Source organism: Myotis daubentonii, chromosome 1 (assembly GCF_963259705.1).
Source record: "Myotis daubentonii chromosome 1, mMyoDau2.1, whole genome shotgun sequence".
Lineage (NCBI taxonomy): Eukaryota > Metazoa > Chordata > Mammalia > Chiroptera > Vespertilionidae > Myotis > Myotis daubentonii.
In genome coordinates, this window is record NC_081840.1 from 147,453,917 (window position 1) to 147,472,411 (window position 18,495).

The 18,495-nt window shown below is 40.4% G+C and overlaps 1 protein-coding gene across 1 annotated transcript in view; it reads right to left on the reverse strand.

The window, feature by feature from the left end:
• The window catches only part of LOC132214567 (bifunctional 3'-phosphoadenosine 5'-phosphosulfate synthase 1), a 121,704-nt gene that overhangs the window by 85,944 nt on the left and 17,265 nt on the right, over positions 1-18,495 (reverse strand). The window contains exons 3-5 of the mRNA XM_059661930.1: positions 15,194-15,429; positions 10,855-10,993; positions 6,799-6,917 (exon numbers count right to left, since the gene is read on the reverse strand). Coding sequence (XP_059517913.1) covers positions 6,799-6,917; positions 10,855-10,993; positions 15,194-15,429 — 494 coding nt within the window. The remainder of the gene's footprint in view (positions 1-6,798; positions 6,918-10,854; positions 10,994-15,193; positions 15,430-18,495) is intronic.

The window sequence follows — 18,495 nt, forward strand, 5'->3', positions numbered from 1 at the left end:
GGGCCTCTAGTTAGTTTATGTGAGCAGTAAGATGAAAAAGGTTGAAAATCGCGGCTCCAGGCTGTGGAGCTCAGTCCACATAGAACAAGTCATTAGAGGTTTGGGATTTTCAGCTCCACCCCTAGACAGCTGTGGATGGGGGACTGGAGACTGAGTTTAAACACCAGTGGCCAAAGTTTTAATCAACTGTCTCTGCATGATAAAACCCCCTTAAAAACCCCTAAAGGAGGGGTACAGAGATCTGGGATGGTGAGCACACTGAGGGTAGCATGGAAGCTCCACATCTCTCCCCACCCCATACCTTGCCCCATGCATGTCTTCTATTTGGCAGTTCCTGAGTTGTATCCTTTATAACAACCTGGTAATAGTAATGAAAGTGCTTTCCCAAGTTCTATGAGTGGAATTATTGGAGCCGGGGTGGACATCATGGGAACCCTTGAATGTGCAGTCAGCTGGGCACCCTATTTGCAGCTGGCATCTGAAGTAGAGGCAGTCTTGAGAGAAAGCCATCAACCTGTGGGGTCTGAGCTAACTCTGGTTAGTGTCAGGACTGAATTGAATTATTGGACATCCAGTTGGTGTCAGAGAAACAGAGAACTGGTTGGTAGATTGTCGGCCTGCGGACTGAAGGGTCCCGGGTTCGGTTCTGGCCAAGGGCACATGCCTGAGTTGCAGGCTTGATCCCCAGTAAGGGGTGTGCACGAGGCAGCCAATCAATGATTCTCTCTCATCATTGATGTTTCTATCTCTCTCTCCCTCCCCCTTCCTCTCTGAAATCAATAAAGAAATATATTTTTTTAAAAAAAAGAAAAAAAATTCTCAAAGTCTAACAAACTGAATCTGAAGAGGAGATAAAATATAATTAGGTGACTGTTTTAGAACTGGAGTTTTTGTTACGGATGGCATAAAAGCCAAGTCAACTCATTTACCACTTAGATGTGGGTTTAGGACCTAAGTTAATCATGATTCATCCGGCAGCTTCCCAAGGTAAATCAAATGACCTACACACACTTTTCTTATTTCACACTACACAGAACAAACATTCCACGCTAACCAAGGACAGGCATGGCAGTTTAGTTCTTTACATAATAAACATTTTTTCCAGACCAGTGTTCTTTGATCTGCTCAGAAGTATTTTTAAAGTACTCGAAAAATATTAAGTCAAGAAATGTCCATTCTTCTCAATTTCTTAATCCCAACAACACTTAGAGAACAACTGGCCAAGGAATGTGAAAGAAAGTTAAAGAAAAGACGCAGATTTTAGAAATAAACTAGAAACCAAAAGCATCTAGATATTAGGGAAGGCAATGTAGTAGAAAGACAAGAATGTGGGCTGCAGAATCCATCTGACTGTGTTCAAATCCTACGTTACCCGACTGAACTACCCTGGGACAAACTACCTGACCTCCCTCAATCTGTTTCCTTATCAGTAAAATGATGATAATTATGACTACCTTCCAGTGTTAATACAAATTAAACACAACAGTGCTGTTGAAGAGCCTAGTACAGTGCCTTCTGTATGGTAAGAATTCAACTAATGGGAGTTACTGTTGATGGTTTCCATCTCTGCCAATGACATCTGCTTTGAGCACCCGCAATTATGCTCTTTTTTAAAATATATATTGATTTTTTACAGAGAGGAAGGGAGAGGGATAGAGAGTTAGAAACATCAATGAGAGAGAAACATCAATCAGCTGCCTCCTGCACACCCCCTACTGGGGATGTGCCCGCAACCAAGGTACATGCCCTTGACCGGAATCAAACCTGGGACCCTTCAGTCAACAGACCAACGCTCTATCCACTGAGCCAAATCGGTTAGGGGCCGCAATTATATCCTTACACACAACAACAGGTAGTAATGAAGAACCTCTTATCTCCACATCCCCATTCATAGCACACACTGTAAGGCTATGATGATTTGTTCTTCTTCCTTGCTTTAAAACACCACTTTACTCTACACATTCAACCTCTTCACCTCCCAGTCTGTATCTGAACTCCACTATGTGAGCTCACATAACCCACCTTTGGAAAACCTAACAAATGCTTTTGTGATGACAATAAAGCTGAGCTGCATTTGCCAGCCTGATCGCCATGGAGAAGTCTGTACGGAAAGTCACCTTGCAATAGTGGTGCAGCAGGTAAATGTATTCCTTGGTCACCAACTAACCATAAACTATGAGCTGAATGTCAGGGGTTCACAGGTTTCATTTAAGATTGAACTAGTTGAGAAAAGCCAATGGAGGATGCATTCCAGAACAGAAGTTAGTCGTGTGTGTGTGTGTGTGTGTGTGTGTGTGTGTGTGTAGTCTTCCTTCAATAGTAAATTTTTTTCTTTATTTTTTCTCCATCAGCATTTACTCCCACTATACCCTCTTCCACCTCATCTCTCCCTCCCAGCAATTATCATTCAATAGTATTTTTAAATTTCACATCATATTATAAAAAAATGTAATGAATTTATATATTGTCATTCTCATCTGTAACTATAAATAATGGTGGTTAAAAACTAAAACTTAAGGTCCATGAGAATGGAATTTTTACTGTTTTTAATTCACTACCACAAACCCCAGTATTTACAGTAATGCCCAGTGTGTACAGCACTAAATATCTGTTAAATTAACAGTACGAGCCATGTACAATACAGAAATGCATGCTTTCCATGGAAAGTGAGGTTGTTTACGTAGGAAAGTACATAATTGAAATCTCCCCCCACCCCCAAGGAGGGTGGTACCAAAAGAAAACAATTGCAAAGGAAGTGTCTGAATTTCTTTAATATAAAAATAAATAAATAAATGAAATAAAAAATAATAAAAAAGATAAATAAAAAAATAAAAATAAATATTTTTTTCAAAAGAAAATGTCTGTCATAAACGAATATAACCAGAATCTCTTTCTGGTTGTAGATTTAATTACACTGCACATAAGGCAGAATAAGAACATTCTTGAAAGCAAAAGCCAATGGTATATGAAAATGAGTCCTAGGAATCCATATACCTGGAATCCTAGGTATAGAATGCCACATGCTGATGAGCAAGTTACTTATTATCTGTGAAAAAGTTCATAGGCTTTCTGTGTGAACAAATAAACAACATATACAAAGTACCCAGCACAAAGACCACTTGAGAAACTGCCGTAGTAATCCCAGTTAGAGGTGATTTGTTCTTCTTACAGTAAGTCCTCACTTAACACATGGCGGACCAGTAGTTTTATTGCTAGCTTTACCCAGTGGCCAGGTAAGTTTCCATTGAAAGAGTTCACCAAACGTTTTACATATATGTTAAAGGCACGCTTAAAAATTAAATACCCATTGCATTTTGAAGTTATTTATTACATGTTCTTGTAAGCAAATAACTTTTTAAAGTATGATACTCAGTAAAACACTGTGTAATATGAAGCGAGAATTCTCATGATCCGTCTGCTTAACATCGCTCTTAGGCTCTGCAACTTTAAGCAAAAGACTGTATAAGGAAACCAATTTTACCGTAGGCTAATTGGTATAAATAAGAGTTAAGTTCTTACAGCATCACATCAGCATTATACAAAGCAATGTTGAACAAAATGTCTTTATTCAGAACCTGCTATACAAGTAAACTAGGAGAAAGGCCATTTTCCCTCAGAGTCTAACAATCGAAACAAATATTTTAAAAGACACAAAGCCTTGCCTTGGCCGGGTAGCTCATATGGTTAGAGCACTGTTCACATATGCCAAGGTTGTGGGTTTGATCCCATCAGGGCACATACAAGAATCAACCAATGAATGCATAAATAAGTGAAACAACAAACCGATGTCTATTTCTCTCTCTCTCCCTCTCTCCCTCCCTTCTTTCCTCTCTATCTATCTAAAAATCAATTTTAAAAGAAAGTTTTAAGACACAAAGCCTTGCATATATGTCCATTATAATAAGTAATCAGTAACTTCTAGTTTCATATCTGTCCCTATTTTCCAACCTTGAATGACAATCATCAGATCATCTAACAGGCATAATATAGACTAAGATCTGTATAAAAGTAAAGGCAATTAGTATAACCATTAATTAGGAGCAAGGCATTAATTAAGACTACAGAATACAGACTAAGGAAAACAATGGCATAGGAGGGAGGGAGGGAGGGAGGGGAAAAAGGGAGGAATTGTTGGATGGAGGAAGGAAGGAGGGAGGGAATACCATGGTGAAATACATAAGGACAACAATAAAATATGCAGCTTGGTACCATACTGAACACGAATCACCTTAATTCTATAAACAATGGAAAAAAATCAATATATGTTTTAGAGTAAAAACAAAAAGATATTAGACTACACTTTAGAAAGATAATTCTGCAAACAATACAGGATGGAATAAAAGGCATACAAAACTGGACATTGGGTGACCAGTTAAAGAGAATACAAGTAGTAGGAGCCTAAAACTATATAGTGGCAGTTTACTCTCAGTTTTTAATCATAAGGAAAAAAATCTTGCAGTCTTATGCATTATAGATACCACGAGTCTGTATTTTCATTTTATAGAATCATGGTCAAAAAACAATTTAACTCTACATACAATATGAGATTCTGAATCCTGGAATAGGAAAGCACTTCAGTGGAAAACTTGTAAAATCCGTATTTGTAGTTTATAGTATCATACCCAAGGTTAATTTCTTAATCTTCAGAAATGTTCTATGATCACATAATATGGTAACAAGAGGAAGCTGGGTGAATGAAATACAGGAATTAGCTGTGCTATTTTTAGACTTTCAAAGAACTGCAAAATTTTCGCAAAATAGCATTATTTTAAGAATAACAAAAAAATGTTGCCCCCCAACCCCCAAAAAAGTTCTATTGTAAATAGAGCCCAAAGAAGAGGCTAGGAATTGCAGGAAAGAAAGAAGGAGGGAGAGACCTGTGGTACCATCACACAGTAAAAATAATCCTAGCCCTGACCGGTTTGGCTCAGTGGATAGAGCATCGGCCTATAGACTGAAGAGTCCCGGGTTTGATTCCAGTCAAGGACATGTACCTTGGTTGCGGGCACATCCCCAGTAGGGGGTGTGCAGGAGGCAGCTGATCGATGTTTCTCCCTCATCAATGTTTCTAACTCTCTATCCCTCTCCCTTCCTCTCTGAAAAAAAAAAAAAAAGAAGAAGAATCCTATATAATAAAAGCCCAGCGACCGAACAGCAGACTGACCAGAACGACCGGTTCACCAGTCGCTATGATGTGCACTGACCACCAGGGGGCAGACGCTCAACGCAGGAGCTGCCCCTGGTGGTTAGTGCGCTCCCAAAATGGGAGTGCCACTTGGCTGATCGGGATGAGAGGCACTCCCACAGCGGGCCAATCCCCTGCAGGCCACACTCCCCACCAGTGCATGAATCCTGTGCACCGGGCCTCTAGTCACTTATAAGTGTCAGAACTATCTGCAATTACCTGTAGTCTATAAAATGGCTTTAGGGACTCATAACCCCCCTTATAATTATATATTAGCATCTATGAGTATGTTTCTGAAGTTTTACTCATAAAAATACTTCAGAATCATTAATTAAATATAAAAAAGATCTAACAAAATAAAATTATGTGCAACTTTCTAACACTGATATGACAAATCCAAGTAAAAAAGATAGGTTCGATGTACAAAAAAAAATACAATCAAATGCAAACAAAAATACAATCACAATAAAAAGAAAAATACTGAAAACAGTTGCAACAAACATGACATGGAATTAATATCTACGGTTTTCATACAAATTTATTTTTAAAAACAATAAACAACCCCAACAGCAAAAGGTAGGATAATACACAATGTGCTGAAAATGGAACAGAGGTTCTGCAACAGAACATCACGTAACAAGAGGAAAGGCCAGCTGATCCATGAAACCCTAACCTTCCCTGAGGCCATCACAGAGCAGAGGTCCTATTGCAGTGGCGTGAACTGCTCCCAAAGAGTGACAAGTCCCACCAAGAGAAGACCAGACACATGACCTGCTCCCTTTAGTAGAGCATGGGAGCAAGAGGAAACTGCAATAAAGGCAGAAAGGAAGAAACAGCTAAAATGCCTTTGAAACTCTGAAAGGCTGAGCAAGGACCAGTGTGACTGGCAGCCCAGACACCAGGGGTTCGCACTCACTCACAGCCAGGCCTGCAACAGGTGCTCAGAAGGAAGATCGGGAGCAGGTCTGGAGACTTGAGAGTGAGCTCTCCTCAGTGGTGCACAGGCATCAAACTCTCCCACCTCCCTGCACCCTGGCTCACAAAACACAGGCCTTCGGCTGCCAGGGGAGGGCAGGAAAGCCTCCCAGGGTCCCCTGTGTGTGGGGGAGGGGTAGCAGCAAATATGGTCCGCCGGAAGGAGGGGGGGAGGTGGAGGACCTCTTGACCCAGGATCTGCTAATGCATGTGACAACACAGAAACCTCCCCCTCCAAGGCCTCCCAGGTTCAAAGTGCAGGCTGGCTACCGTGGTACTACCTTATGTATCTTAACTGAAAAAAATACAATGATGCCAAGTTGTAAAGCTGAATAGATCAGGCTGAGTGTTCTCTGTTCGGTCCTTCTGTGGTACAATTACTGGTAAATAAAAGAGTACTGGCTCTCAAGCCTCCTGTAGGTTACAGTGACGGACTATTTCATATGTTGTGCATACACAGTGTATCCTCTCCTCCCGATACCTAACACAGCAACCTACACACACAGAAAACCGCTGGCACTATAAAGAATTTAAAACCACAGACATTCTTCCATATGACCACCACCTTTTTTTGGAGGCCATGGGCATGCAATAAACAGAAACAGGCTCTGGTGATTCCCGCGCTGACCTCCTCTTACCCGCTCCTGCAGGAGCTCCACAACTTGCTGGACACAGTCATTCACATCGCAGGAGTCTGTCTTCAGCACCAACTCAGGGGCCTCTGGCTTTTCGTATTCAGAATCAATCCCAGTGAAACCTATAAAAGATACCAGATAATGAAGGAAGGCAGAAATTAAAAATAAATTACATTTGTTTCATCAGTGCAAGTCTCTGCTATGTTGAAGTTAATATTTTTGCTGCCCCTCGAAGGTACAGGGTTAGAGTAATGAAACTTCTTTCTTGGGAGAAGATTTCTAATTAAACGTTTGTTTCTTCTTTAGCCACATACAGTCTATTGTTATCATCATAGTGGTTGTGTCCAGTGAAGTTGCTGTAAACACTAAATTAGTGAGTAACTGAAGCATTGTTCATAGGGGAAATTTGGGGTTAGACTCGTATGAGCTTCTGGCAACAAAACTTTTGTTAACTGATTAATATATAACTTTGTTTTATGTGTGTTTCTGTCTAAAGCACCTTACTTAATATATATTGTTCATTCATTAACACTGAACTCATGATCAACAGCATTCTAACTCATGCTTCAGGAATGAAGCGTACCTAACACATTTCTCCGTAAGGCACATGGCAGCCTTCCTGAACTTACTAGACTGCAATTCAGCATTAGGCGTGGGGCCACTTTAAACGGCAAAATCATCAACAAGAAGCATCCCAACAATGCTAAAACTATGGTATTAAATAAGCCGCAAAAAGGACGCTTCTTTACAATATGGTAGGGGAAACAAAGGCCAAACGTCACCTTGTTCAGCTTCAATTAGGAACGTGTACTCCGGATGACTAAAATTTCTGCCCCTCCGCACATGTCCACAAATGACTGCTAAAGTGTCATAAGTACACATGTGGGGGTTTCACATAAATTTTAGTGAGTAAGCCAACCTGCAACTAGGACTCTTCAATTAATGAGGATCAACTATATTTCCGCTTTTTTCTTTTCAAATGTCTAAACTGCCTGTGAAGACACAGGAATTAACACCAAGTGATAGGAGCACCTCATTTCTCCAAAGAAATACAGAATACAGCACCTAAACCCTGGGCATAAAACTAAAACTGGCACAGTTTTTTCCTCTCAAGGCAGAAAAGGACACCTGATCCGTCTGTCCACAGCAATTATCTAAGGCGACATTGAAGCCCGCAGGCTCCGCCTTGCCACCAGCTTAAGTGTTCAGGCAAGACAAATTAACCACTCCTCGCTTAAACAAAACACAGACCAGGAAGGTAATCCTGTTCTATCACAAAATGTATCCCACAGTCAAATTTAGTCATTAACCACTATTTAAGACTTTCCCATGTGACTGCCAAGAAAATAAAGAACACATGATGTTTTCCTGGAATGGGCTAGCTGAGCTGAAGGTACGCTCTTCCTGTCTTACACTTCTGCACCACCCACACGTAAGTCATTCAGGGCCTGCCTGCCTTGGAATGCTTAGGTCATCCTTGGATTAGAAGGATGAACATGAACTTAACATCATTACTATTCAGGGTACAGTTCTCAAAAGTGTTCTAAAATATATATACACTACAAGTCTACAGTGTCCTCTTATTTCACTTTTTTCCTATTTAATATTTCTAAGTATCTCATGAAGTCCTAAACCCAGGAATATGTTTCTGCTTTACTAACATTTCCAGCAGTATTAGTGGTGAGTCGCAATAAAACAGCTGCTGCGGGGGGGGGGGGGGGGGGAGGTATCATTCTGGTTAAAACACGACTACTTGTTCTTAAGCTCTGATTCTCGAAAGTGACTACACACTGGAATCACTGGGTTCTATTCCCACGAGATTCTGATTTCATGAGCCTAGGGACAGCATTGGCACTGGAGTTTTAAAAATTCCTACAGGTAATGCTAATTGTCAAGCAGCAAAGCTTGGCAATCAGTATGTTAGAAAACTTGGCTTAACATTTTACTAGTTGAGGAATTCTCTTCCAAGCTAATTTATCCCATAAATGAGGATAATACACTAACGCGGTAAGAAAAACATTTATATTTCAGTAGATAATAACTACATGAGCAGTAATCATGAAAATAATCTAGGCATTAGAATGTCTGACAGAGCGATACATTTACAGTTTAATAAAAGCCTAATAACCTATAAAACCCTGAGTTCTGCTAAATGTATGCAATCTCATCTGTCCTTGAATGTCTATCATTAGGGCCCCAAAACAACACTGACAGGGAACTTTTTAAGCGTCAGCTAACAAGAAATTTTTAAAAACAACTGAACAATCAGGAACTCTCGCACCATAGCAAACCTAAAATAAATGTGTATACACATGTACACACCCATACATATTTTAACCTGAGGAACATCTTGTCAATGTGTACACAAAAGAATTGAGAAACAGGAAATTAAACAAGTAACACATAGAAAACTAAGCTAATACAAACACACTCCCAGATGTAGAATGCAAACTGTAAGTGACTCAAGGTACTTTGGATGAAGTCTTATTCATCATTGCAACCCAAACACCAAATATATTCCTTGCCAAAAGCAAGTAAGGGTTGATAAACGGGTATTGTCATCTTATTTCCACTCCGCCTTCTCATCCATCTGAAAAGCATTTACTCTGTGTCTGTCAGGCATTATGCTTTGGGCCACTGTGCTCACCTCTAACATTATGAAAATGCACAAGGTGTTGTCCCTGCTCACAAGTCGCTTACTCCAGACCAGCAGACAAATCTACCTCCCTCAACGATACATCTTTGCAAAACAAAACCAACTACAATTAAAGTAAGTAAAAAATTTAGACTTCAGGATCCTGGACACATCATTTTGCTTCCCTTCGCCAAAACGCTATTACAACAAACTGAAGTGAAAACTGCCCAACAACAGGGAGAGGGTGATATAGAAGCAAAGGGGTGAAACGGGTTTCCCTCCCGTTGTCATACATTACCCTGTGCTTTCTGGGTCAAGCAAGTGCCAGCTTAACAAGTGAAACTGAGTCTCCAGGAGGCACGACTGGACACCAATCTTGCCCCAAGGACCCAGATTTCCCACAGCAGGTGGATTTTGACCCAACCGCTCAAGCCTTCCCATGTCCAAAATACAGAAGAGCCCAGAATAACAAGCATTTTCCTTCGCACTCCACCTTTTCCTTTTCAGGGCCAGAAGCTGAAGGCCAACATCTATTATTCACAGAGCTCCCGGAACTGCTACACAAGTTCCAGGCGCTCTCACTCTGTTAGGAAGGTTAACAAAAGCTACCTGCATGAATCACTGATTCCTAAATAAGGCTGACTGAGTAATCTACCTTTGATTTTTTTTTTTCTTACCACTGCATGTGCTCTGTTTCTGTTAATAATAGAACAGGACTAATGTCAAGGATGTCTAGAAGATAAATAACATAATTGGTATCAAAGGCCACAGCAGATAAATTCTAAATGTCTCCTTCTATGTCCAAATGCTCATAACAGTTGAAACTCTTGGAGCAGACCATAAAACCTAAAAAGCAAGGTGTATATATTCTGATGGAAACAGTGATATGTTAATTCAATCCAATTCAACAATTGTACACAGAATGAATAAGCAATCATTCCAAGAACTAGGCTATAAACAAGAACAAGACATTGTTTTTGCTTTCATCAAGATGCTTAAAATTCAGGCATTTTTCCCACTGGCTCTGAAATGTCCTACATTATCAATAGAATAAAGAGCTGTAATAGCAGCAGCTAGCCTTTGATATCCCATCTATGCCAGGCAGCTCATTATATCAAGGAGTTTCCACCAGCCCCCAAAGTCCCAACACTCTAAAATTCTGTCTTCTGATTAGGATTCCAACCCGATCAGTGATAGTCACTGTGAATACAGTGCCAGGTACCTCTGCTTGGCCTGAGAGCTAAAACCGTGTAATAAGACCCACTTTCTCTTCTCAAGAAGCTCCAAGACATTCGAATGTCCCCAATCTCTTAGAAAAGATATGGGATAAGAAAAGGTATTTTATCTTACCATATATATCAGTTTCAGATGTGGTAAGATAAAATATCTAAGCGAAGAGAAACTGGGGAAAAAACATGACTTACCTTTAATTTCTCCAGCCCGTGCTTTTTTATAGAGCCCTTTGACATCCCTCTGTTCGCAAACATGCAGAGGAGCATCGACAAATACTTCAAAGAAAGGTAAACTTGCACCCTCATGAATCTGCCTCGCATTGTTGCGATCCTTAGAAAAAAGATGGGTACAGAACAATAAAAAGTGCTTATACAAATCAAAGGTACTATGTGAATATCAAGGATGAGTAGCCCTAGCTGGTTTGGCTCAGTGGATAGAGCGTTGGCCTGCTCAAGGGTCCAGGGTTGGATTCCGGTCAAGTGCATGTACCTTGGTTGCGAGCACATACCCAGTGGGGAGTGTGCAGGAGGCAGCTGATCGATGTTTCTCTCTCATCGATGTTTCTAACTCTCTATCCCTCTCCCTTCCTCTCTGTAAAAAAATGAATAAAATATATTTTTTTAAAAAATGATGAGTAAAAATATATATATATTAGATAAAATTTAATTTATATTTTTTAAAATTTAAACAAAACAAAAAAATCTAAAAAAAATCTAAAAAATAATCAGGTTAACACACCCATCCTTCATAACAATTTTTAAAAGCATACAATTCTTAAAATCAGATATATTGGGGGAATTCCAGGAGGGAAAAGTAACAGATGCCCCATAAAAACTTTCATTTGATTTTATGAGGAACCTGAGCCAGAGCCCAGCTTGAATACAGGTATCATCAGGCCTCTCCCTAATGTTCAACCTCAGCCCACACGAGGGCCATACAGAAGTCTGAGGCTAGTTTATTCACTTGCCAGATGCAAACCCCTCATCTCTACCTGGATGTTTGGGCGTATGCTCTTGCCACCTCCCTGGCAGGAACACCTCCCCGCAGGAACACCTCCCCACACACATATTCTTCTGGCTAAAGCAAGTTGCTCCCTCACAGCACATCTCCAAGGTGGTGTCCTCCAGGAGCCTCCCGTGCATGCCCAGACTGAGGGTCCTTGCTCTCTCTGGCTTCCCAGATGTACCCACCATGTACCTCTGTCATAGATCTTATCCCGATATATTAAAATCATTTCACTAGCTTTATAGCCATAGTGTCTGGCAGAGTGTTTACCAAGTTGTGATCTTACTGCTCCAGCTGTCCTTTCAAAGAAGGTGCTCCGAGTTTCCATCAGCAGCCCTCCTCTCATTCTACACACTCTTCTGTATACTCAACTTTATCTAGGTTTCAACCAATGAAGGGAATGATTCCTAAATCTGCATTTCAGTTCTACTTTCCTGAGCTCCAGAACCAATGTTCCTGTGATCACCTCCATTGGCACTTCCAATCTAACCCACCTGGTGAATACTCAACCTCTCCCTTCCTACCCTGTATTTTCTACCTTAAAATTCAGGCATTTTTAAGTTATAATACCATCTTTATTCAGAAAGCACCATCCTTCACTCCCTAGCTCCCCTCCCCGCAAAAAAGAAACAATAATTAACCAGGCACCAAGTCCTGCTGCTGCTACTGGCTTACCAGCCCTTCAATATGCCCATTCCCATGGCGGCTGGTCACATTCACTGGAAAAGCCTCCTAACCAGTCTTCTACCTCCAGGCCATTCTCCTCCAGGCTTCAAAGGTGTCCTCACTAAGGTGCAAACTCAATGACAGCATTCCCCAGCATTCCTGAACTGTTAACTACCCGAAGGGTCTGCAAATTGCTCTAGTTTCATCTCCCCTCACATTCACCCTGCACAGCAGTTTTACCAAACTACCTAGAGTCCTCCAAAGACCAAACGCCCTCACATGTCCATGCCTTTGTAACCCCTCTGTCTGAAACAGCCTTCACCCTCCAGTCTAACTGGTATGCTCTGATTCATCCTTTGTGACTCAGGTGCAGCACCTCCTCTGTGAATCTTCCACAACACCTTTTAGATCAGCGGTTCTCAACCTGTGGGTCGAGACCCCTTTGGCGGTCGCACGACCCTTTCACAGGGGTCGCTTAAGACCATCCTGCATATCAGATATTTACATTACAATTCATAACAGTAGCAACATTACAGTTATGAAGTAGCAACAAAAATAATTTTATGGTTGGGTCACAACATGAGGAACTGTATTTAAAGGGCCAGAAGGTTGAGAACCACTGTTTTCGGTACTTTTACCTCTTCACTTGCCTCAAGATATTATGACTGTTCACATCTGCATGTTTCTCCCGGACTCCCAAGCATACCAACTCCTTTAACAGGAATGATCTGGTTTACTTTAGAACGAAGACGCTCAAGTTCAGTGGTGACATGGAAACATGCACATATCCTACATTACATTATTCTATCCCAATGGTATCACAGATTTTCATAGCCCTAAGCACAGTCCAAACCTCATTCTTAATGCTCTGAGAAATGAGAGCAACAAAAATGTTGCTCCATGCTATGGAAACCAGGGAGACAGAAAGCAGATCAGCATAAACTCTCAGATACCCAGCTCTGAAAATCAGGTACTACTGACTTTCTCCTTTTCCAACAGTTGCAAAGATCCTCAGAAGGTGCAAGACTATCACTGTTATTTTTAACTATAAAACTTGTTTACATCCAAGGATTCAGGAACTCTAAACACTTCAGTCCGCTTATACCAGTGGTTCTCAACCTTCTGGCCCTTTAAATACAGTTCTTCATGTTGTGACCCAACCATAAAATTATTTTTGTTGCTACTTCATAACTGTAATGTTGCTACTGTTATGAATCGTAATGTAAATATCTGATATGCAGGATGGTCTTAGGCGACCCCTGTGAAAGGGTCATCCGACCACCAAAGGGGTCACGACCCACAGGTTGAGAACCGCTGGCTTATACGCCTCATTATCAACATAATTTAAACACACATTGACACAGATTCCAACATTTCAGGAAGAAATGTAGCTACTCCTCACAAAGCAGATCAGGACTCCTGCCATGGTTCCATTAAGTGAACCTACAGGGTTAACACTCACCCTGATACTTATCTATAAATCTTACAGTTCAAATGTTGTTTGGTTTGATTTTGAAGGTCTAAGTCACCATCCAAATTTGTTTATGACAGTACTAGAACTGTGCTATTATGTATGCCATATACTGAATAGTTAGTACACACCAGGCCATTGTGCTGAGAGCTTTGAATGCAATCTTCAGAGCAACCCGATGAGGCAAGCATTAGCAGAGCTTAGGAAGGTTAAGTAAACTGGCCAGGGTCATAACCGTAATAGAGAGAGCTGACATTTCAGCCCACTGTGTCTGTTTCCAAAGCCCCTGCCCTTAATCACTAAACTAACTCGCCTGTTCTTTGATATCTGGGCTTCCTACGGGGCTATACTATCATTTAACAAACATTAAATATCTACTGTGTTCCAGGAGCAGGGCGTGGCATCAAGATTACAAAAATAAATAAGATGTAGTCCCAGCCCCCAAGAGGCAGCAAAGAACAACAGGCAAGAGCATGGGTTCCAGGGACACCGCGTGGATGCAGATCCCTGCTCTACCACGTGTTGTGTGTGGCCTTGGTAATTTACACCTCTGTTTCCTCACCTCTACCTTCCTTACTGGGTAAGGAGTACTAAATGAGTTAATTCACACAAAGGCACTTAAAAACGTTACCAGTACAAAATAACAGTTCAATGAATGTTAGCTGCTTTTATCACTAATATTTTTGCTACTACCACTACTGCCGCCGCTGCTGCTGCTGACATAATCACCACCAACCAAGGAACTGGTATTTATAACTAACAATGTGTTAAAGTATAATAACAAGGACACCACAGAGAGGCACCCAACAAAGCCTGAGGTTCTGAGAAAAGGAAGGTATTCAGGAGGAGGAGATATCTAACTGAGTCTCAAAGCATGAGCAGGACTGGGTGATGCTGAGAAGAGGGGGACAGCAGGAAGGAGAAGCGTGCCTTTCAGATGGGAGAAACAAAAAATCTTGCAGGGGGAAAAAAAAAAAGATTTTTTTCAGAGAAACACAAAAAAGTGAACCAATGTTGCTATGGTCTCTGAAGTAAGAGGAATATGATGGGAGATGGGGCTTGAGAATTTTGAGCAAAGAAGCTAACACGATAGGACACATGTTAAGAAACAAGATTTCTTCTGGTGTCTGATACCCGCTGAGTATTCTCTATAGGCATATTGAATTAAAAGGTCAGCTTGGCTTAAGGTCAATGACTTTGGTTACACTTTGAGGGCAGAGGGTTTATAGCAGGTTTTATCAAAAATGAGTTTACTCAGAAAAGTCGCAGCACAAAAATGCTGTAGGTTAATCCTTTTTAATTTGGATTTAGCCTCAAAGCAAATGTTAATGCTGAAACTATTTGCCATGTTCCCAATACATGTAATTAGTATTGGGAAAGTCACATACCTGAGTATAAGGCGATATGAAACTTGTGATGCATACTAAGCCAGCATCTGCAAACAGCTTAGCAACTTCTGCAATGCGTCGCACATTCTCTTCTCTGTCTTCAGGACTAAAGCCCAGATTTTTATTGAGGCCTTGACGAATGTTGTCACCATCCAAAGTATAGCATGGAATACCATGGCAAACCAAGTACTCCTCCAAAGCCATGCTCACGGTGGTCTTCCCTGCTCCAGATAAGCCTAAAATTACACAGTACATACAGATGCCATACATCAAATCAGAAGGATGAGTTAGTAATAAAGAATTTTATTCCAGGCTTAATTATATTCATTATTCACAGCAGTCTCTCAGTAACAATCTTACAAGTATTTCTCTATAAGATTTACCTTTAAGCTAGAAAAATATCTGTAGTTTAAATATAATAAGCATGTATGTTTTTAATAACTCCTATCTATGCCCAAAGGCATCCTAGAAATCACTGATGAACTTCAAAGAACTTAACCAATTTTAATATTAAACAAGGTTGGGTAGGTATTCCCTTTGACTTCTTATTACCACTATTCTAAAGCTGCCCAAATTACCTCTGTATGCCCAAATTACTTCTGACAAGAGAAGAAAAAGACAAAAGTAAGTGAAATATTATTGTTACCTCTATATCCCAGGATCATCACCTCTGATAGATAAAAAGTATCTGGGAATCCAATTTATAACATCATTAACCTTGAAAGAATATCCTCATTTCAACCCACTTGCCTCTACCAATGATATTGCTTCACTAACCAACAAGAAGGAACGGATGCAAGAGCACATTTATGTACGCATACTTGCCACCTTGGTGAATGTGTAATTGTAGAATTCATAACTACGGTACTATGAGGCAAGAGACAGAATATTGAAGAGTAATGTACTGATACTCTGGAAAGAAGTCATGGTAGTATGGAAGGCTAACTGAAAAAAAGATATGATGAGAGGATTAATACAATGCTAATTGCTTTATACATTAAAAACTTATATGAAGAGCCACATCAAAATTACAACTAAAATATAGAACAACCATCATGCAGAACTACTGCAAAGCTGGCTGAATGGAAGTCCTACCACTAGAGAAGTAAAGAAGAAAGCACACTGAGCCTGGTAGGAGGTGTGGAGGGGCAGAATGGGCCGGTCCAACACCCACAAGGGCCTCTTTTTTAACCAGGAGGGAGATCGTCTCTGCGGGGGGTCACCCAGAGGAGCAAGGGGTCCCAGCCCCACACCAGACCCCCAGCCCAGGGTCCCAGAGCTGGGGAAAGTCCCTATGGGCAGTAAGAATTACGAGCTGTAAAAACTAGTGCAGATTGGGACTCAGTGACACAGAAGAAGAAAAAAAAAAGATAAAAAATATGAACAAAATGGCAGCAAATACATACCTATCAACAATTGAATCTAAAAATCAAAATAAACGAATAAGAAATCTAATTAACAAAATAAACTGGTAAATAAAATAAAATCAGAGGCATGGAAATGGAACAGACTGACGATTCTCAGGGAAGGGGCATGGGGGAGGTAGGAAGAGATTAAACAAAGATCTTATATGCACGTATATATTACCTATGGACACAGACAATAGGGTGGTGAAGGCCTGGGGTGGGGGAAAAGAAGGACATCTGTAATAATCTCAACAATAAAGATTAAAAATAATAATTAATTAATCAATTAAAATAAAAACTCATAGGAGTATAGCAGATTATATTTTCCAAAGATGGCTACAACAGCCATTTCCCATCCTGAAAGGTTGTCTGCAATGTGACATTGTCACTATCACATCACTGCCCTTGAATCTAGGCTGGCCATAGGGCTCACTTGTGGCCAAAAGAATGTAGTGAAACAATGAGATATCATCTCACACCTGTCAGGATGTTTATTTAAACTAAATGAACTTTAAACTAAACGAACAAAACAGACTCATAGGTACCAAGAACTAACTGATAGTTGCCAGAGGATTGGGTGGTGGAGGTATGGGAAAAAAGGTGAAAGGAATTAGGAGGTACAAACTTATAATTATGACACAAATAAGTCAAGGAGATACAAAGTACAACACAGAAAATAACAATAAATTATATTATAATAACTTTATACAGTCATCACAGACAGTTACTAGACTTCTCGTGGTGATCACTTCATAAGGTATATAAATGTCAAATCTATGTTGTAGTCCTGAAATTAATATAATATTGTATGTCAACTAAAATTAAGAAGAGCTTTACATCCCAGAATTTACAAAAGGAATGTACTGAAAATGACAATGTGTGACTTCCAAGGCTGGACTAGAAAAGGCTATGCAGCTTCTCTTTGGACACTTAATTGGAGAAAAGCCAGCTATTCAGTACCCTGAGATCACAAGCAGGTGTTCCCGGCGATTGCCTCTGCCAGCTAAAATCCCAGCTGACAAGCATGGTCAGCTGAATCATCACACACAACCGCTTGAGCCCTAAGAAGACTGCAGCCCACACCAGCCTGACCTCAACCAAGCAAGACCTACCTGCTCTGCTGAGCCCTTCTGAATTCCTTACCCACAAAATAGTGAGCAAATGAAAATTGTGTTTTACACCACTGGGTTTTGAATATATTGTTAGACAGCAATAATACTGAAACAAGTGATGAACGGGTTATTCACAGTTTTTGTTGTTTTTTACTACCAGTTGAGCAACAAGTTTCAAAAACAAAAAAACTGAAACCTGAAAATCTAAACTTGTTATACCATAAAGACAACCTAAATTACAATAAAAGTCTATCCACAAATGTACTTATATATTTTATGTATATATTTAATTTGAAACAAAATAAGAATTGACACTGCTGAATATTAAATTACTGACACAGAAGGTTTCATTGAGATGATTACAGTGAACATGGAAAAAATGATGTGAAGATATTAAAGCAGTTACAGAAGAACAATAAAACAAGACAGACAACCCAACTCTAAGGTATGGTATACCTGAAGAAGAGAAACCAACTGTACTGGGTTGAATAGTGTCCTCCCAAAATTCATGTCTACATGGAATCTCAGAATGTGACCCTAACTGGAAATAGGGTTATTTGTGGATGTAATTAGTTAAATTAAAATGAAGCTGTACAGGATTAGGGTGGACCCTAAATCTAATATTTGGTGCCCTTATATGACAGGTACATGAAGACATAGAGGAAAGAAGGTGTTGTGAAGACAGGCAATCTCTCTCTCTCTCTCTCTCTCTCTCTCTCTCTCTCTCTCTCTCTCTCCCCCCTACCCTACCCCCTCACTCCCCCTCCCCCCCACCCCCCCCCCC